Source organism: Somniosus microcephalus, chromosome 2 (assembly GCF_052327205.1).
Source record: "Somniosus microcephalus isolate GS21.2 chromosome 2, FLI_Smic_1.0, whole genome shotgun sequence".
In the NCBI taxonomy this organism is placed as follows: domain Eukaryota; kingdom Metazoa; phylum Chordata; class Chondrichthyes; order Squaliformes; family Somniosidae; genus Somniosus; species Somniosus microcephalus.
In genome coordinates this window covers 19,399,634-19,419,070 of record NC_140988.1, presented here as the reverse complement: position 1 = coordinate 19,419,070, position 19,437 = coordinate 19,399,634, and the positions used below count along the sequence as shown (strand labels likewise).

General features: G+C 44.0%; 1 protein-coding gene across 2 annotated transcripts in view; it reads right to left on the bottom strand.

Annotated features, from left to right (window-relative positions):
- Positions 1-19,437, bottom strand: part of wrn (WRN RecQ like helicase) — a 123,330-nt gene that overhangs the window by 61,215 nt on the left and 42,678 nt on the right. For both annotated transcript variants that reach the window (XM_086007228.1, XM_086007219.1), the window contains exons 12-19: positions 19,139-19,214; positions 12,926-12,993; positions 11,111-11,219; positions 7,969-8,037; positions 6,388-6,470; positions 2,867-2,973; positions 1,619-1,806; positions 1,336-1,510 (exon numbers count right to left, since the gene is read on the bottom strand). In XM_086007228.1, the coding sequence (XP_085863354.1) occupies positions 1,336-1,510; positions 1,619-1,806; positions 2,867-2,973; positions 6,388-6,470; positions 7,969-8,037; positions 11,111-11,219; positions 12,926-12,993; positions 19,139-19,214 (875 nt within the window). The remainder of the gene's footprint in view (positions 1-1,335; positions 1,511-1,618; positions 1,807-2,866; positions 2,974-6,387; positions 6,471-7,968; positions 8,038-11,110; positions 11,220-12,925; positions 12,994-19,138; positions 19,215-19,437) is intronic.

The window sequence follows — 19,437 nt, the reverse complement described above, 5'->3', positions numbered from 1 at the left end:
GATAATTTAAAAAACAGATTGTGCCGTTAAATTCGGCAGGACCTACAGGAAACCCTTACTTCCAGGATTCCCATCTGCAAATTCTGTCCCCCCCCCCCCCCCTCCCCGACTCCGAGTTATTATTGGGCCCACTGAAGCAGTAAAGGACAAAGGAAATCCCTCGCAGCGCATCAGCTGCAAAGCATTGGGGTCAATATTTACAGCATCTTTAAAGACTAACCGTTAGTGGCAAAGAAAAGAAGCCCCCATGAACTTGTGATTATTGTCTCTCCTGGCTTTGATGTCCATGCCTGCATGTGGGTCCACTGTTGGGCATGTCTGCAATAGCCCCCAAAAAAGACATGCAGCAGCCCTGTAAATGGAGCTTCTTCAAATAATAATGACAATAATTAGGGAGGCGCTGTATGAATAAAGAATAACCAATCATAGTGGTTCTCCAGAGTCATACCGATCAGAAAGACACTCAGGATTAATTGCTGGTCTGCATTGCGTTAGCTGATCTCAGATAAGATGCGGGGACGGCTTTACAACCGTTTGCTGCCTCGTATTGCTTTTGAAGGGGGGAAAAAGGTGGAACAGCTGAGAAACACCACCCTGGATACTCATTTTTTCCCCCCCTTCTTCCGTCTTTCGGATGAGATGCTAAACCGAGGCCCCGTCTGCTCTTTCAGGTGGCACTACTTCGAAGAGGAGCAGGGGCGTTCTCCCCAGTGTCCTGGCCAATATTTATTCCTCAATCAACATCACTAAAACAGATTACCTGGTTGGCTGTTGCGTTTCCCACATTACCACAGTGACTACACTTCAAAATTACTTAATTGGCTGTAAAGCACTTTGAGACGTCCGGTGGTTGTGAAAGGCGCTCTATAAATGCAAGTCTTTCTTTCTCTGAATTTGTTTTTCTTTTGCTGATATTTTTAGCATTCAAGGTGTAGATAGCTGCTGGGCAACACTTCCATTTTGGGAACTCGGTGTAAGCATCAAATACGGCCAGAGAGTAAAGCTCTCCCTACTCTGCAGCTCAGCCAAGAGTAAAGCAGTCCCTACTCTGCAGTCCAGCCAAGGGCAGAGCTCCCTCTACTCGACAACAACGTGCCTTAACCTGATCCTCGGCAGAGCACCATTCCCTACACCAACCCATTATTTTTAGCAATCTCACTCAGGTCTTTTGTTTATTTAACGCTAGCGCTTAAAACTCCAGTAATTTATATAATAAATTATAAAATAACCAATACAGATAAACTGAAAATACAGTATTGACCGATATTCAGCAGTAATGCAGTGCAGCACGAGCACCTGGTAATTTGTACAAAAAGTGATGAAACTGTTTCAGACCTGAATTTCATCCCTCATGAACATGTGATGCACGTCTCTCCTGGCTTTGATGCCCATGCCTGCATGGTATGTGCCACAAACAACATTCATCCGTGACAACTCTGCAGCCACCAGTTCTGTGGCTTTCCTGGAGGGGCAGTAAACTATAGTAGGACCTTCAAACTCAAAGGTGAACCTACCATTCAAGACAAAACATATGTTCAGAAAGTTATAAACCGTATTGTTCGATGTGTGTGTGTGTGTGTAATTTTCTACAATCTGACCAACTTAAGTCAATACATACTTGTCCCTTTTAATTAAGAATGGCTTTAAATCTCGTTGAATGTCTGTAGATTTACAGCCAACTTCTAAATACAAGTTTGGTCGATCAAAAGTAGTGCAGACAACCCGAGGATTCTTCAGCTTCAGACTCTCTATGATGTCACATCTGATTGAAGGGCTGGCAGTGGCAGTCAAGGCAACAAATGGAATCTAGTACCATAAATGATCACGTTAACAAAGTAAAACAGTCCCATTTAAATACTAACATTTATTTTTCATTCTTAGGATGTGGGTGACACAGTCAAAGCAGCATTTATTGTTAATTCCTAGTGGCCCCGAGTGCATTAAAAGGCAACCATATAGTGTGGGGCTGAGCCACATGTAGGCCAGACCGGGTAGGGGTGACGGGCCCCTCTCCTGAAGGACATTAGTGAATTAGTTGTATTTTGCCGATAATCTGACAGCTTGCTTGGTCATTTTTTATGCTGCCAGCCCACGGTTTTACAACTTGCCATGGTAGAATTTGAACTCAACTGCTTGGCCACTGGTATAGTCCCATGACCATGAGCCTAGTGTATCCAATAATTATAACAAAGTCAAAGTCCAATTGTAGAGTGTAAAATGATTTTTTTTTAAACTGAAATGAAGAAATTATGTGCTACTGAAGTTTCCAAATTATTAAATAAACATCAACCTAAACGTTCCTTCAATGAACCCCAAAGATCTAATCCACTCTTCCTGGGACTGACAACTCATTGGCAAACGGTGAACACTATAAACTTGAAATGCAAAACTGTAATAATTAAGCACATTTTAAGACTCTATTCTTTCTCCCATTAATGCCACTTTGATGTGCACTGTACAAGATGAAAATTGGGGAACAAAGTTTTAATCAGTAAAGAACATTGAGCCCTAATCAGCGAACGCTGCAATGTCTTCCTCCACATAGCCTCTGTAAATCTCACATACACACTCATACTCCCATGTCCTTCTAGCCCTAAATGTGTAACTGGAAGTGACACAAATTGCTTACTTTATGCGATTGTGTCATAAGCATTTCCAAACCTAGTGCACTAATCTATCATTCCAGCTCGGACATGAATGGCCGTTCAGCGCACAATATAGTGTGTTAAATTACATTTTAAAAAACAGTTGTACTATATATCTAACCAATAGCTTGTGTTACTATTGACTCACTATTATCATTTATTTTCTTAAGGGAAAAAAAGCTTTGAAAACTTTTTTTTGGCAAAGACGCTCATCAGTTCACCTGCGGCAGAAAACTTTTTAAAGCTCCAAGCTTTCTGTATGAATTTCTGAAATCATGCCCCCATTCGGAGATACAGTGAGCCTCATCCACAGCAACAAGGGTGATACCTGGCAGCAAATCAAAAAGACAAAAAAAGTGTATTGAACTGCTTGCGCGTGTGCAACATTTAGTTAATAACTTTCACCACAGAGCAACTCTGCAAATTAGTTACTGGTCAAAAAGACAGATTGCCTCTGTTCCCACACCATGGGGGAAAAATTCAGTTGGTTGTGCCACCCTTAAGAGGGCGCTAAGTGGGGCGCAAACCAACTAGCGCCCGGGCGCGGCCCTGCCCATGCCTCCCGCCAAATTCAGAGAGAGGTTAGTGGTGGCGCTAACCATAAGCGCCACCGGCGATGACGTCATCGGTGAGCGCAGCATCCCACTCACGCCCCGGCTGCGATCTTCGGGAGCGCCCCCCTGATTTACCGCCGGACGCTATGTCCGACAGGGTCAGGGTGGCGTACCTGCGGCCGGGGAGGCGCCAATTAAAGGCGAGGTGCGGGGCGGCCATTTTTGTTGTTGGCCGCCTGCCAGCACCTGCCTGTGCTCCCGTCCCTGGCCTCCGGAACCCCCCCCGCGGAGTGCCGGCTGTGCTCCAAGAGCCCGGCACTTCTCTTGGGTGCCGGGCTCTTTTGCCTGCACTCTCGATCCCCGGGGGCCCAGCTGGGCCCCAGATCGCGCTGCAAAAGGCCCCTCCCCTTTAAGAAGGGGTAGGAAGGCCTGCAATACCGCAGCGCGACGTGCTGCAGCGTGTGGTGCTGCGGCATGTCACGCCACGATATTCACTCGCAGCGCCCCAAGAGGGAGGCGGGGCGCCTCCAGTAGCGCCCCGCTTCCCTTTGGGGCGCAACCGACCAATTTCCGGCACGGGGGCGCTAATTTTTCCGGGGCGCTAAAGAAGTTAGCGCCCCAAACGGGGCTATACTGAATTTCTCCCCCCATGTGCCTTCCCTGGATGAGAGGACAGGTGGAGAAATGCTCCCAGTCCTTTAGCAATTCCACCCTTTTGAAAGCCAACAGGAAGTTCACAAAATTGGGTTGGGATGGCTGATCCTTTAATTAACCCTCTTCCCATCCCCATGGGAGAGCTGCTCAATGGCTCTCTATGGTAATACTGTTAAAGATCAGAATTCATCACATGGGAAACATTGCATGTCCTAGTGTTCTGTAGACCTCCTAACGTTGTGCACCAATGCACCACACTGGGATGCCACTAATCCTCATCGCTCTGACCTTACAGGAAAAAAATACTCACCGCCATTTATTTATGTTAACTGAATCTTGGGAATCTAAAATTGTGTTGGCTTTTCCAACATTGGCCCTTCTCACTCAGTACCTACTAATGCAGCATACCATTCTGGAGTATATGCACTGGAAACATTCAGTGCACTAAAAAAGCAGCAGCACTGAAAAGGTGTATTTTAGATCACCGGGCAGCGGACACTGAAGTCATTCTCATACCAGTTCCAATAGAGAGTCAAAGATGTTATTGGGAAGAAACATACATTCTTACTCTCAGTAATGTTATCCCTTTAGGTTGGTCAAGAGATGAGCATTTCCTAGCATAGTGTGTTAACAAGTGCTGTTACATCAGAGCTGTAAGAAATAAAACTGATCGATCCAGGGAAGGGTCAGTCAGACCATGATTACTACAGACTAATATCTCTACTGGTGACTGCATTAAACTTCGTGAAAATTATTGTGAAAAGAATCTAATGCAAAATCTTGATCACAACAGCCTGTTTGTCAATTTAGCACAAGTACAACCCAATCCATTTTTGATGCCCTCAATTGCGTGGTCTAGTAATGAAGTGGTTATGTTGATCCATAGCACAATCAGAAGAGTAGCCTTTGACATTTCTAGGGTCAATTGGGTATAGACATCCCAAGCTCAATAAGAATCTGGCACCTCACATTGAAGCTGATGAGCTGTTGAAGTGGGTCATGATAATGTGGCATCCATCCAAGGATATATAGTTTGAAAAGGAACATTTTGCAGGGCTATGGAGAAAGAGCAGAGGAGTGAGACTAACTGGATACCCCTTTCAAAGAGCTGGCACAGACACTATGGGGTAAATGGCCTCCTTCTATGATGTATGATTCCATGATCTTATTTAACACCTTCACTGGGTTCTTCATTACACTTGGGTGCAACACATAGTTTTTCACCACTGACTACAGTCAGGGGCTATAGAACTATCAATAATACATGAAAAATCTTACATCTTTTCAAGTTTTCAAGATATTAAGGGGAACAAATAGGGTAGAGAGAGAGAAACTATTTCCGCGGGTTGAGGAGTCTAGGTCGAGGGGGCATAGTCTAAAAATTAGAGCCAGACCTTTCAGGAGTGAAATTAGGAAACACTTCTACACACACAAAGGGTGGTAGAAGTTTGGAACTCTCTTCCGCAAACGGCAATTGATGCTAGATCAATTGTTAATTTTAAATCTGAGATTGATAGATTTTTGTTAACTAAAGGTATTAAGGGATATGAAATTAGGTCACAGATCAGCCATGATCTCTCTGAATGGTGGAACAGGCGCAAGGGGCTAAATGGCCCACTCCTGTTCCCATGTTCCTATCTGCATGCACTTCCTGTTGCCATGTTCCTGTCATGCTTTGTCCATTAATTTCTTTGTTCCCATTTCCAGAAACTGCCAACATAAACATGACACAATGTAATTACACCCTCTTGTTATCGGTGGCGTTGTAGTGATGCATGTTTGAGTCCCTCATCGCTCAGCCTGTACTGCAGAAAAACTCCTATGATCCAACTAACGCTACCTCCCTGCTTCCCAAACTGCCATAATCTTTTCTATTTAACTACAAATAATAATATAATATCAAAGTACATAAAAATAAGGACCGAATGTATGACTTTAAAATGGGAAGCAAATTATGTCTGGGCGACTTGGTATGATTATCCTCCATCCTCCCAACCTACATCACTTGAAGTCAACACTTGGTCTTGACTCCCCACTTACAGCAGAAGATTGACTGATATTTATTATAATACTACCCAAGGGAGTGTGATGTCAGGTGCTACTCTTACAGGCTAGCAATGCTAACTTAGTTCTGAACTGCTTCTGGAAGCAATTGTCATGAAAAGCCCATCAGAAAACACACAGTGCTCTCAGCTTAGCACATCCTGACTGCACGCCACAGCTCAATGTCGTTGAGTTTATGACCTTTATCCTGTTACAAGTAAGAAATAGGGAAAAACGTGCCAACACAGATGCCTAAAATCAAAATTCTAGCTTTAATCCATGCTTGATGTGGAGGGGGGCATCAGTCACTCCTGACAACAGTCGGCAATAGGAACATCTGAAGCCGAGTCACAACATACCTTTACTGAATATGATTAAAGTTTCCGAACTACAGTACGTGCAATGAAACAACCATCAGATCCCAAAAATTAGATTTTTCTGTTTTTGTTGTGTACTTTGAAAACTCATTAAAGGAATTATGTTGTACGTACCAACGCTGTCATCGAGTTTCTTGAGTAACGAAATAGATCCTGAACAGAATTCAGGAGTCATGTAAACAACTTTGAAATGACCCCTGAAGATTAAAACAGAATATAAAGTCATTTAAAAACAAACTTTCCCCACAATATGCTTTGCCCCAAAATAGTTACTATTCACATCAAGTCCATTTCAATCAACCTATAAACCCTTTCTGTAATTTCTACTGGTGTTTCTTAATTTGGTAACAAACTGAGCATGTTTCAGCATGATGCAGTGCTCTTCCACCTTATTCTTATTTTATATAATGATGTGGTCCATTTGGTCCTAGAATGTTTATAGTGTTACGAGTGTACAGCGTTTCCTTTTTGTCTTGTTTTGGTTTATCATTCCTTCTTGCTCTCTTTTTTTTTTATTATTTCACTGTAGTGTTAACATAATACTAAAAATAAAGCACTCAGAATATCTTGCCATTTTCTTTTCTATCTGGCAGAAGAACCAGGAGAGAGATGAGAACATTTTTTTTTAAAACGCAGAGAGTTATGATGATCTGGAATGCACTGCCTGAAAGGGTAGTGAAAGCAGATTCAATAGTAACTTTCAAAAGTTGAAAAGGAAAAAAAATTCAGGGCTATAGGGAAAGAGCAGGGGAGTGGGCCGAATTGGACAGCTCTTTCAAAGAGCACGATGGAACGAATAGCCTCCATCTGTGATGTAAGATTCAATGTTTCTACAAAAGGAAAGAGGCTAATCTTTCTTGCAAATGTTGTACAAAGCTCAGCTCACACTGATCAGTGCAAAACAATGGAAATGACAACCGAGAAATGCATACATCATACATGCCAGAGAGGCCTTGGTTATTGCTTAATTAAAATCACAGCTGTAAGTGGTTTTGTTTCCTCACTACAGTAAGGCAGCCACCTTATATGGATCCCAAGCATGTACTGACACTAGTACTACAAGTTGACTGAGTGCTGGTCAAAGTAGGAAATTCAAAATGTGTGGCTTCCTAGAACAAGTGCGGCAAGTGTTGATGTCGTTTAAAAAAAAATGGAACATGGTTATTTGATTCTTTTTCTCAAGTTAAATTACGAGGAGTTGATGCAGAACTAATTTTAAAGCAACAAGTAACATGCACCTAACTGCAGATGTTTTTCAAAGACAAAACCAGCCACGGCAACATCGCATTTCAAACATGAAAAAAAGCCAAAAAATGTACATTGCGGTGACTTCCTGCATCAGCTCACCATTCCTTTGATATTGCTATTATCTGCACAAATATCGTAACATACACAAATTTACATATAGAGATAGGAGCCATTTTTAAACATTTTAATATCTTCAAAAGATAGATGCCAATTTACCAATAAACAATTAGACTTGCCAATAATTTTAGTTTTTCATCAATGTAGAATTCTCGTACAAAATTTAATTTTTCCAAAAACAAAGGGCTGAACAACTTTTGAGTTTTTTTAAAACTTTGTTCCAATCTCTACATATCCTCCAAGGATTAAAGAAAAAGTAACTGGTGTTGTTTTCTCTTCAGCTTAACTTCACAAGGAGAGTGTATAAGAATTCACTGGCAGCATACTTACTTTGTCAGTTCATGGGAAAGATTTTTCGACTGGGAAGAGCCAAGGAAACAAGCTGTTATGTTGGACATGCTACAAAAGATCAGATACGGGGATAGTGAGCCATTTTGTTGCATTAATTCAGTTTATTTAATTAGCTACATCGTCAAGCAGAAGCAATGACTGTGGATGACAAATGCTGACAACTGGTGTCGCTAATGCCTCCATTATACTGCAGCGTTGCCTCTGATGGCTTAAACCATTAGCACGCCCTTTAAAAAGGAATAACAGCTCTCATTCTAGACATGGTTTCTCTATTCAGTCCTCCATCCTCAACTTCAGAGTCCCCCCAAAGATCCAACTGTAGCCCCCTCCTCTTACCCATCAATATGCTGTCCTTTGGCAACATTATCTGCAGGCATAAGATCGGCTTCCATAGGTATGCTGACACACATACAGCCCTACCTCTGTGCAACCTCTCTTGGACCCATGACTACCTTCGTGCTGCCTGTCTGACATCAAGTCATGGCCCACTCTCAACTTCCTCCTGATTACCAATTAAAATGAAGCCATGGTTTTTCGGCCCCTGGTATGAACTCTGCTCCCTTGCCACGGACTGCAGGCCCCTCCCCATCTACTCACTCAGGCTGTGTGAAACCTGCAGCTCTGTTCAACCCAGAGTGGAGATTCAAACCCCTCAGTCTATCCATCACCAAGACCAACTTATTTTATCCTATAGCGTTGCCTCCTACCTCAGTCCCTCTGCCACTGAAATCTTTCACCATGCTTCTGTCACCCCTCGACTTAATTCTTCTCATTGGCAGTCTCCTATCCTCCACAAAACTCCATCTTTCAAAACTCTGCTGCCCATGTCCTGACCCCACACCAGTCCCCTAATCCTTGCTAACTTGTACTGGCTCCCTGTCCCCAAACTTCCTAAATATAAAGTCCTTGTCCTCATCTTCAAATCTCTCCATTACCTCACCCATCCTACCTCTGTAACCTCCCCAAACTTACAATCTCACTCCCCACTCCTCGGATTCTAACCTTTTCTGCACTCCCCTCCCTTTGCCTCACCATTGTAATTATACTCAAGAATAATTATACTCTGAATGGAAATCGGCTCGGTACCGTGAAAGAGCCACAGGACATTAAAGGCAGCACCTCACTTTGATAAGGCCATTAAAAAAAGTCAGAGGAATTTTGGTTTTATCACAAGAAGTAAAGAATATGAAAGCAAGTAAGTAACAACGAGCCTGTATAAAACCTTAACAAGACCTCAGTTGCAGCACTGCGTGCGGTATTGGACTCCAAACAATAGGAAGGATATTGAAGCTTTAGAGAGGATTCACTAGGTTCACGTAGATTCACTAGGATGCTGCCTGGTTTGAAGAAATACAAATACAAAGCCAGATTTCAAAAATTGGGGCTTCTCTTTAGAACAATGCAGATTATGAGGTGATGTCTTTAAAATTATGAAAAGTTGGAACATGGTGGATGGAAGCAGACCTTTTCCAGTTGTCGAGAGGTCTAGAATCAGGGGCCATAAATACAAGATTAAATGTAAGAGATTTAGAATAGAGGGCAGGAGAAACCTCTTTACAGAGCTGTGAGGCTGTGGAATTCACTTCCAGGGTTAGTGGTTGAGGTAGAAACTAGGTCAACAACCAAGATGAAATTGGATAGTTGGATGAAGGAAAAGGGGATAAAGGGATATGGGAACGGGGTGGATAAATGTGATCAGTCCTAATTGCTTGCGTGGATGGTAAACGCCGACATAGTCTGTTAGAAGTTACAACATGGAAACAGGCCTAAGTATTTCTATGTGCCCGAGTTTCTGGGGCAGAACTTCAACCCACAATCACCTGGCTCAGAGGCGAGAGTGCTACCACTGAACCAAAACTGACACTTACAGTGGTGTGTTGGTAGCATGTGTTTTCCTGCTTTGCAATTGATTTCAATCATATCCCACAAAATAAATGACCAATCACATTGTCAAAAAACACACTTTTCGTTCTGAATTACTGACCATATTCTACAGAAGAAAAGTGAGAAACCACATTCTGCAAAATCAAGACTGACTGAGTAGCTGAGTCCTGCAGACTGTCATTATACAAATCACTTGTTAGACTGCATCGAGACAACTGCTTCCAGTTCTGGTCCCCTCACATGGTGGGTGGCCTTAGAAAGGGTTCAGAGGAGAGCTGCGAGAATGATTCCTAGCTTAAAGAGCCTTAGTTAGTCAGATAGGCTTAAGGCACTGGGTTTATTCACTTTAGAGCAACGTAAACTTAGAGGCGACCTGATAGAGGCTTATAAAATAATGAAAGGGCTGGATACCATTCCGACTGATCGAGATTGGGGAGGACCAGGGAACACGCGTTTAAACAATGCAAAAATAGGAATAGACTGGCTGTTCTTTTCCCAGAGCAGTGAGCCTTTGGAATATGTTTCCAGCTGGTGCAGTATGTGCTGACTCTGCCTGCCTTCAAAAGGGAGCTGGACCGGTTCTTGACTAGGACAGAGATCGCATCATATTTATAGATAATACATGGTCCATGTAATCTCCTGGACTGGTTTCGAACATCTGAGGGGGGGGGGGGTCAGAGAGGAATTTTCCAGAGTATCTCTTCCCTTAATGTCCCTGGGATTTTCTGTTTTTTTGCCTCTCCCGGGAGATTACATGGCTGCGAAGTGTAGGAAGTGTCTAGCCATGTTGCTCTTGCCATTAGGAGTGTGGGGCAGGCTTGATGGACCAGCTGGTCTTTTCCTGCCTGTCATTTTCATATGTTTGTATGTTGTAAAGTCCTCTGTTCGACCACTAGTCTGTATTGTTAGCTGATGTGTACTGGGGCAGAAGTAGCAGCACTACAATGGGAGTCAGTACCCTGGATTTGGGAGGGGAATAATTGGCCAGGGTTCCTACTGATCATTATCAGCAACCCTGGAAGTGCATGTATGCGGACATCGGGCGAACACAGGCTTGGCTGTGATGTACCTTGTAGTCAAATAATCTACTAATATTTGCTGTCTGGTCTCAGACATGAAGAATTGGCCAGAGAGCAACTGCAGATATGGAATTTCACCCCAGCAAGAAGTCCTTCAGCAGAGGAGAAAGGGAAAAGAAAGAAATAAACAAGGAGGGAACAAAGTTAAATAAACTTACTTCAGTTGCAATACTTGGTCCTCCATCAAAGAGATGAGAGGCGAAATCACGACTGCAACACCTCCTGTGTAAACAGCTGGGAACTGGTAACATAAGCTCTTACCATAACCTGTTCAGTTAAAAAAAAAGAGAAAGTAATGGGTTTCTCAAACCACACCACAGAAGACAGGTTGTAAGCGATCTGTACAGTGCATTGGCATTGTGATGCATTCTTTCTTCCCCTTTTCTCCTTCAGGTGTTAACTTATGCTGAGGTAGAGTTCTACGGGCAGCGGGAGACGTCTGGCGCCTTTCACAATTGCTCTTTATTCATGAGTGAGCCAGAACTGTGCATGTCAGGAGCCCATTGGGGACATTCATAGAAACACAGAAAAATACAGGAGTAGGCCATTCGGCCCTTCGAGCCTGCTCCGCCATTCAATATGATCATGGCTGATCCTCTATCTCAATACCATATTCCTGCTCTCTCCCCATACCCCTTGACGCCTTTTGTGTCTAGAAATCTATCTATCTCCTTAAATATATTCAGTGACTTGGCCTCCACAGCCTTCTGTGGTAGAGAATTCCACAGGTTCACCACCCTCTGAGTGAAGAAATTTCTCCTCATCTCAGTCCTAAATGTCCTACCCTGTATCCTGAGACCCCTCGATCTAGACCCCCCCAGCCAGGGGAAACATCCTCCCTGCATCCAGTCTGTCTAGCCCTGTCAGGATTTTATACATTTCAATGAGATCCCCTCTCATTCTTCTAAACGCTAGTGAATACAGGCCCAGTCGACCCAATCTCTCCTCATGCGACATTCAAGCGGGGAGGGGAGCTGGTGGAAATCACAGATGAAATTAAAATTAAAATAAGTAAACAGTCACTTTCCCACCCCACTGTTAGATTTCAGTATTGCATGCACTGCTGTCAAGTGAGGGGAGATGGAGGAGGAAAAAAACAAGAAAAAAATGAAAAGAAAGCTCTAATTCTACTCTTAACTGTCATAGCTCCCAGCCAGCTACACGAGATGGTATCTTTGGAGGATTCTGTCACTGTATCACTCAAAAGAGGTCATCCAGCAAACCATTCCTGCAGTGGAGAAGTGCAGTTACTGTCTGCTATTGTATATAACTGCATTCTTTGTACACCAAAAGATTTGAAACTAGCATATTGTAGTTAAACTGCCTCTCTTCCATACACTCAGTATGGAGCAGGTCAGAGGCTGGGTATTGTGCGGCGAGTGGCTCATCTTCTGACTCCCGTGAGCCTCTCCACCAACTACAAGGCACAAATCAGGAGTGTGCTGGAATACTTTACACCTGCCTGCAATGGGTGCAGCTGCAACAACACTCAAAGAAGCTCAACACCTTCCAGGACAAAGCAGTCCGCTTGATTGGCACCCCATTCACTGGCTTAAGCATCCGCTCCCTCCACCACCGGCTGTACCGTGGCTGCAGTGTGTGCTATCTACAGAGTGCACTACATCACGTCACCAAGGCTTGTTCTGCAGCACCTCTCAAACCCCAACCTTCACAATCTAGAAGGACAAGGGAAGCAGGTGCATGGGAACACCAAGTTATCCTCCAAGTCACATACCATCATATATTGCCGTTCCTTCATTGTTGCTGAGTAAAAAAACTTGGAACTCCCTACCGATGAGCACTGTGGGAGCACCTTCACCACACGGACTGCAGTGGTTCAAAAAGGCCCACCACCACCTACTCAAGGGCAACTACGGATGGACAATAAATACTGGCCTTGCTAGCGACGCACACATCCCGAAGAATTAAAAAAATTCTCTGTATTGCAGCACTCTTATTCTTCCAATACTCACCAGTTGCCATAACAACTAGATTATCTCTTCTCTCCTGAAGTACTGAATAGATAACCTTCCACTGAACCCTATAATTAAAGAACAGAAAAATCAGTTCAATTGACATTGCAAAAAGTAATTTAGAACCTCACAGTTGATGCACTAACAAGTTTCACCTTTTCAAATACTACAACAGCTTGCAGTTATATAGGATCAATGTACAAAATGTCCCAAGGCACTTCACAGAGGCGTAAGCAAAAGAAAATGAACGTTAAGCCAAAGAAGGAGCTATTAGGAGGCTCAGTCAAAGTACTGTAATGAGTTTTAAGGAGGGTCTTAAAGGAGGAGAGGAAAGTGAAGAGGCTGAGGTGTTTATGGAGGTAATTTCAGGGCACAGAGCCTAGGTGGCTCAAAGCACACGCCGCCAATGGAAGGCAAAAAGGGGGGGTGGGGGGAGGAGATGCACAAAAGGCCAACATCAGAGAAACGGAGAGTTTGTGGCTGGAGTTATAGGGCTGGAAGAGGCTACAGACATAGGGAGGGACAAAGCCATGAAGAGATTTAAACATAAGGATGAGATTTTTTAACTCTGAGGAGTTTGAGGACCAGAAGCCAGTCCAGGTCAGCAAGGACCAGGTCGATAGGTGAGCAGGATCTGATAGGAGCAGAGCTTTGCGTGAGAAGATGGGAGGCCGGCCAGGAGAGCCCTGGAATAAGGCAGTCTGGAGTGACGGAGGGTTTCAGAGGTAGAGGAGTTGAGGTAGAACAGAGGCGGGTGATGTTACAGAAGTGAATGGAGGCAGTCTTTATGAAGGAGAGGATATGGGAAAAGAATCAATGACAACGGCATGGGGTTTGGGGCAGGAATTGAAAGCAATGGCTTCGGCCTTCCTAGGGTTTAACTGAAGAAAATTGCGGTTCATCCAAGACTGGATGTCAGACAACACAATAGCATTGGAAAAGTCAAAAGTGGTGGCGGAGAGGTAGAGCTAGGTGTAGTATGTGGAAGCTGACCCCATGTCTGCGGATGATATCGCTAAGGGGCAACATGAAGGTGAGGAAGAGGAGGAGGCCAAGAGTAGATCCTTGGGGGACTCTGGAAGTAATGCTGTGGGGGCCTTTGCTGGAGATCTTCTGGAGGTCAGATAGGTAAGAGTGGAACCAAGTGAGGGCAGTCTCAGCAAGCTGGACAATAGAGGAAAGGCATTGGATGAGAATGATGTGGTTAACCGTGTCAAAGCCTGCAGAGACGTGCAGGAGGGGGAGGAAGGATAGGAGGACGGAAACCCAATTGGAGTGATTCAAACATGGAGTTGCGGGGAAAATGAGCACACATTTGAGTGGCAACTATATGTTCAAAGAGTTGAGAGGAAAGGGAGGTTGGAGATGGAATGATAGTTTGCAAGGACAATGGGGTCGAGGGTGATTTTTGAGGAGGATGATGTTGACAAATTTAAAATGGAAGAGGGCACTGCTTGAGGAGAGGGAACCATTTACAATGTCGGCTAGCATGAGGGCCGAGAAGGAAAGTGGGGTGATCAGCAGTTTAGTGGGAATAGGGTCAAGGGAGGAGGTGGTAGGGCTCATGGGTAAAATAAGCTTAGCAACAGCAGGAGGGGAGACAGGAGAGAAAGTAGAAAAATACACAAGTTCAGGGCAAGGGTAGGGAAGCAGCAGGGGCAGCTGAACAGATGGTATCACTCTCAATCTTAATGACAAAGAAGTCCATGAGCTCCTTTCACTTTTGTTGGGAGGCGAGGATGGAGGGGGGAAAAGCGAAGGGTATTAAGAGACGGTTGTTTTTTTTTATTAATTGATGGGATGTGGGCGTCGCTGGCTAGGCCTGCATTTAGTGCCCATCCCTAATTGCCCTCGAGAAAATGGTGGTGAGCCGCCTTCTTGAACCGCTGCAGTCCATATGGTGTAGGTACACCCACAATGCTGTTAGGAAGGGAGTTCCAGGATTTTGGCCCAGCGACAGTGAAGGAACGGCGATACAGGTCCAAGTCAGGATGGTGTGTGGCTTGGAGGGGAACTTGTAGGTGGTGATGTTCCCATGCGTCTGCTACCCTTGTCCTTCTAAGTGGTAGAGGTCGCGGGTTTGGAAGGTGCTGTTGAAGGAGCTTTGGCGAGTTGCTGCAGTGCATCTTGTAGATGGTACACACTGCAGCCACAGTGCGCCGGTGGTGGAGTGAGTGAATGTTGAAGGTGGTGGATGGAGTGCCAATCAAGCGGGCTGCTTTATCCTGAATGGTGTCGAGCTTCTTGAGTGTTGTTGGAGCTGTACTCATCCAGGCAAGTGGAGAGTATTCCATCACACTCCTGACTTGTGCCTTGTAGATGGTGGAAAGGCTTTGGGGAGTCAGGAGGTGAGACACTCGCCACAGAATTCCCAGCCTCTGGCCTGCTCTTGTAGCCACAGTATTTATATGGAGAAAAGAAGCCAGGTGGCTTTGGCAGAGGAGAGCGAGGCCTGATTGCACCAGATCTGATGATGGCTGGCTAAATCAGCTGTGAACCAGATAGATTCAAGACTGCACCTCTTACACTTGAGGGAGAAAAGATGGGGGCCATACTAGGGGGAAATACCGGGTGGGAGAGTGAAGTTTTTGCCGAGGACAAAGACATCAAAGGTGACAGTGAACGGAGGGGGGCCATTTAGCAGAAATAGTTCTGCATATTATTCTTATAAGTAGCTCTGGAAGGTCAAGGTTCAAATCCCAGCCTTACATGGTGGGGAACTGAGGGACATTATAACTTATAAATGAAATATTAGTCTCCACTCAGCTACAGCTCACAGTGCCCTAGTCTTGTTTGTTTAGGTTGCCTATTTTCCGGACAGCAAAGAACTCCTAGAAACATGCGTCACTTTTATTTGAAACTTGTATGCCTCAAAGAGAAGTATTGCATTGGTTAATCAGTGTTGATATAATAATGTAAACATTTGGGTATTAAAACTTTTTTTTTAAATTATTTGTCATCTTTCATGCATTCCAGATGCAACTTCTGTCTGGTTTAAGCAGTAACATTTTATTCACAAACTCAGAAGATTCTTAGCAAACGTATAAAGTACTTCTCAGTAATTGGCCGGAGTTCGGTCTATATTAGATGTTTCAGCAGAATCACAACTGGTTCAAGTTCCAAAATTTTCCTTAAATGCATGAGCCAAAGCAACTAATTTTGCCATTTGGTAGTATACTGCACGTTTGTTCCGAATGTAATACTGAAACCTGAAAATGTACCATTAAAATAATAGTACACATGTGCAAATTTTGAAACTACGGTGAATTTGTCCTGTTTGTACGCACTTTTGGGTTCAGTTCAGTGCCTGAGATGGCATGACACCAGTACCAAGGGTGCAGTAGAAATAAATTAAAGCAGGTTAGAAATGCACTCTCAATAATTAACAACATTGTAGGATAAGGAGTGCAACTGGGAAATGGGAAAGGAGAGTGTTGCCTTGATGTGCAGCTGAACAGGATGCCAGTGTAAAGAAAGTTATACAGAGCATCAAAACAATTTGAAGCACTCTGAAATTAAGTTAACCCCAGATATCACTTCCCTTACATCAAAAAAGAGGATTATTGTACCTTGTTTTCATGGCGTCTTAGTGTTCTATTCCAAGTATTAAAACCTGCAGTGCCAGACTGAATGGTGCCACTATGGTTTAAAATTTGAGTATCAACATGTCCATTACACCCCATCTATATCTCTCTCTTTCTCTCTATGGGTCGGATTTTACCAACCTCGGCGGGTCCGTGGCAGGCGACGTCGGTGGTGGGTCCCGGCCTCGCTGCCAGCTCCAGCCCACTGTGTAGAATGATTTTCCCCTGATTGGGCTTGTTAAGCCCGCCCAGCAAGTTTGCCGGCCAACTGAAGGAAGCTGGTCTGATGACGCGTCATCAGCCTGTTTCCTTAAAGGGACCATGGCCAAATTTATTTTGACATTTGTTCTGTGAGTGTTCTATAGCATTGAGGTGCTGCAAACACTTGACAATCACCGCACAGAAGTGCACGGCTGCACCCAGGCTCTCCCATGACTCCCTCCATATGCTTATGGAGGGAGTAACAGCACGCAGGGAGGTTCTCTTCCCTTCCAAGGGCAGAAGAGACCTCCCCAGGAGACCAACGCAGCCTGGTTGCGCATTGCACAGGAGGACACAAGCAGGGATGTCATCAGGACGATCAGGCTGCAGTGGCACAAACGTGTCAATGATCTCAGTAGACATGAAATGTTACTGCAAAGCCACACTCAACCTCATCCTGCTGTGTCACTCATCACATCCCCATCACTCTGCCTTACCTACCCTACTCCTGCACATCCTTACTCACACCAACTTACCTTGCACCTCCACCCATCCCTCTCTAACTACATCGTCACTTCCCCATCTCACTAGCCACCCCTCACATTCACCCTCATCCTAGTCCAATCATACCAACTAACAACACACAAGGGTAGACACTTGTGTGTTTTAGCCAATGTTCATGCGACGTTTCTGTTGGCGTGCTGTCAAACATTGAAATCTTTAATTTCAACACTTTGCGTTCTTGGACAGATTTGTGTGCATCTTTGGAAGTGGCTTAGTGAGTTGCAGCGAGACATAACGGTAACCCCCGCAATGCTGATGAGTGTGAAAGGAATGGCTTGGGCATTGTAGAGTTGCTTTATGGTGTTGGGTGGTGCTAACCTGGCGCATTATGTAGCAGCCAGGGTGTACAGCATCAAGTGAAGTAAGTCTGGCCCTGGTGAGGCCATCCCTGGCATCCCGGGCAGCAATGTGGTCGGGTGCTGATGCCCACTGTCCTGTGCAGCATCAGTTGATTGCGGAAAAGGTTGGTGTTCGGGCTGATTGTGGTGGGATTCTGAGGGCCAAGGTGAGAGATTTTCAAGGGCACCGATGCTGATGGAATAGATGGCAGGTGAAGTAGAGATGACAAAAGCAATCTGTCAATGGTGAGAGAGGTAATGAGGTCAGACTAGATGGAGACTTGTGTAAAGACTTGCGTAAAGACTTGCAGCATTCTGAGTCTGTAGTGGAAATGCAGTTTAGAGAAGCTAGTGGCTAAGGGAAGATATCTGAAACAGCTGGAAGCTTTGACTTGACATTTGAAGTGGTCAACTCAACAGCTGAAACAATGGCAAGTGACCTCCCACCTCAGCTTCGCTGACAAGGTCTAGGCACAGCAGGAAACTGGTGGGCGACCTGCCAAAATCAAAAAGCTGAGAAAAAAGCATTGTTAAGTGGCTGTAAACAAGCCACTAATGATTTCAACTGATTCCCCAGTCGCTGCGTTTCGGGTCTGCTCAGCGCTGGCAGACCCGACATTTGGTAAAGGCGCATGGCGGCAGGTTGACAGCGGCTGTCAAAAAAACACATTTTCCCACCCGACCCACCACCGATCGCACCCACTGACCCCCCGGAAAATTTCCCCCATCTCTCTCTCGGACACTGCATAATACATGCAGGCAGAATCCCCCCATTCCTCCCATCCGGTTTATTATGAGAAGAACACAGCAGATGTAGCATCATAATTAACAAAGCCACAAATCTAACTATTATTTGGACTAGGCTGCCTCTGGAATTGGTCCTGTTTACACTGGCAGACCTTGAATCCACTCTACTGACTGCCTATCTGAAAAGAATACCGGACGTCAAGCAGGCAGGTCTCACAGACTAATTGTTTGGTGAGCTTTGGCAGGTGCAAAGTGTTAAATCAATATGCGCGATTTAAAATTTGTATTTTATCTTGACTGAAAAATTATCCTACTGTAATATAGATTTTGCATAAAACAAAAAAAATTATAAACAGTTCTATTATGTAGTTAGCATCTCATGACTATTGGTAGAGAAAGTGACAAAAATAGTACATCGGACAGCAGGAAGATATTCCTAGACTGTAATCTAATCTGTGGGTTCAGATGGTGATGATAAGGATGTCGAGTTCCTCCATTTGATATTGTCTTGCAATCACAATTTGCTTTTTTTTTTTAAAAATCATTTGGACTGGCCATAGAAAAATTATTTTCCCTGGTATTGGGGGAAGCTAGTACCACTTTCATTTTCCATAAATGGAGTTTAAGTTTATAATTCCAATTAGTTCAAGCCATTTTGGTGGGAATTTCTTTTTAGTATCCACTTTATCAAGAAAACTGAAAGACCATAACTTGTAGATTGTATGCGGCTTGTAGTATTAATTCAAGTGACCCAAATGTTTTGTAAAAATAAAACTTACGGTTTAAAATTAGAATGTCCAAAATAAGTCTTCAGGCACTTGATCTGTTTTGCATTTGGTTCAGGTATTGAAGGATCTAGATCAAAAATAACCAAATGCATAGGTATATAACAGCAACGCACCCTGAAATATTTTGATTATTACAGAAGAGTGCAAATTATACATTTATTACACACATGGATATAATGGAAATTACTTGATTGGACTCATTCTATGATGAGAGAGGAAAGATTTAGGGAGGGTTGTTAGGGGAAATACACCATGGAAAGTTGACAATACAAAAGAATGATACCTATTAG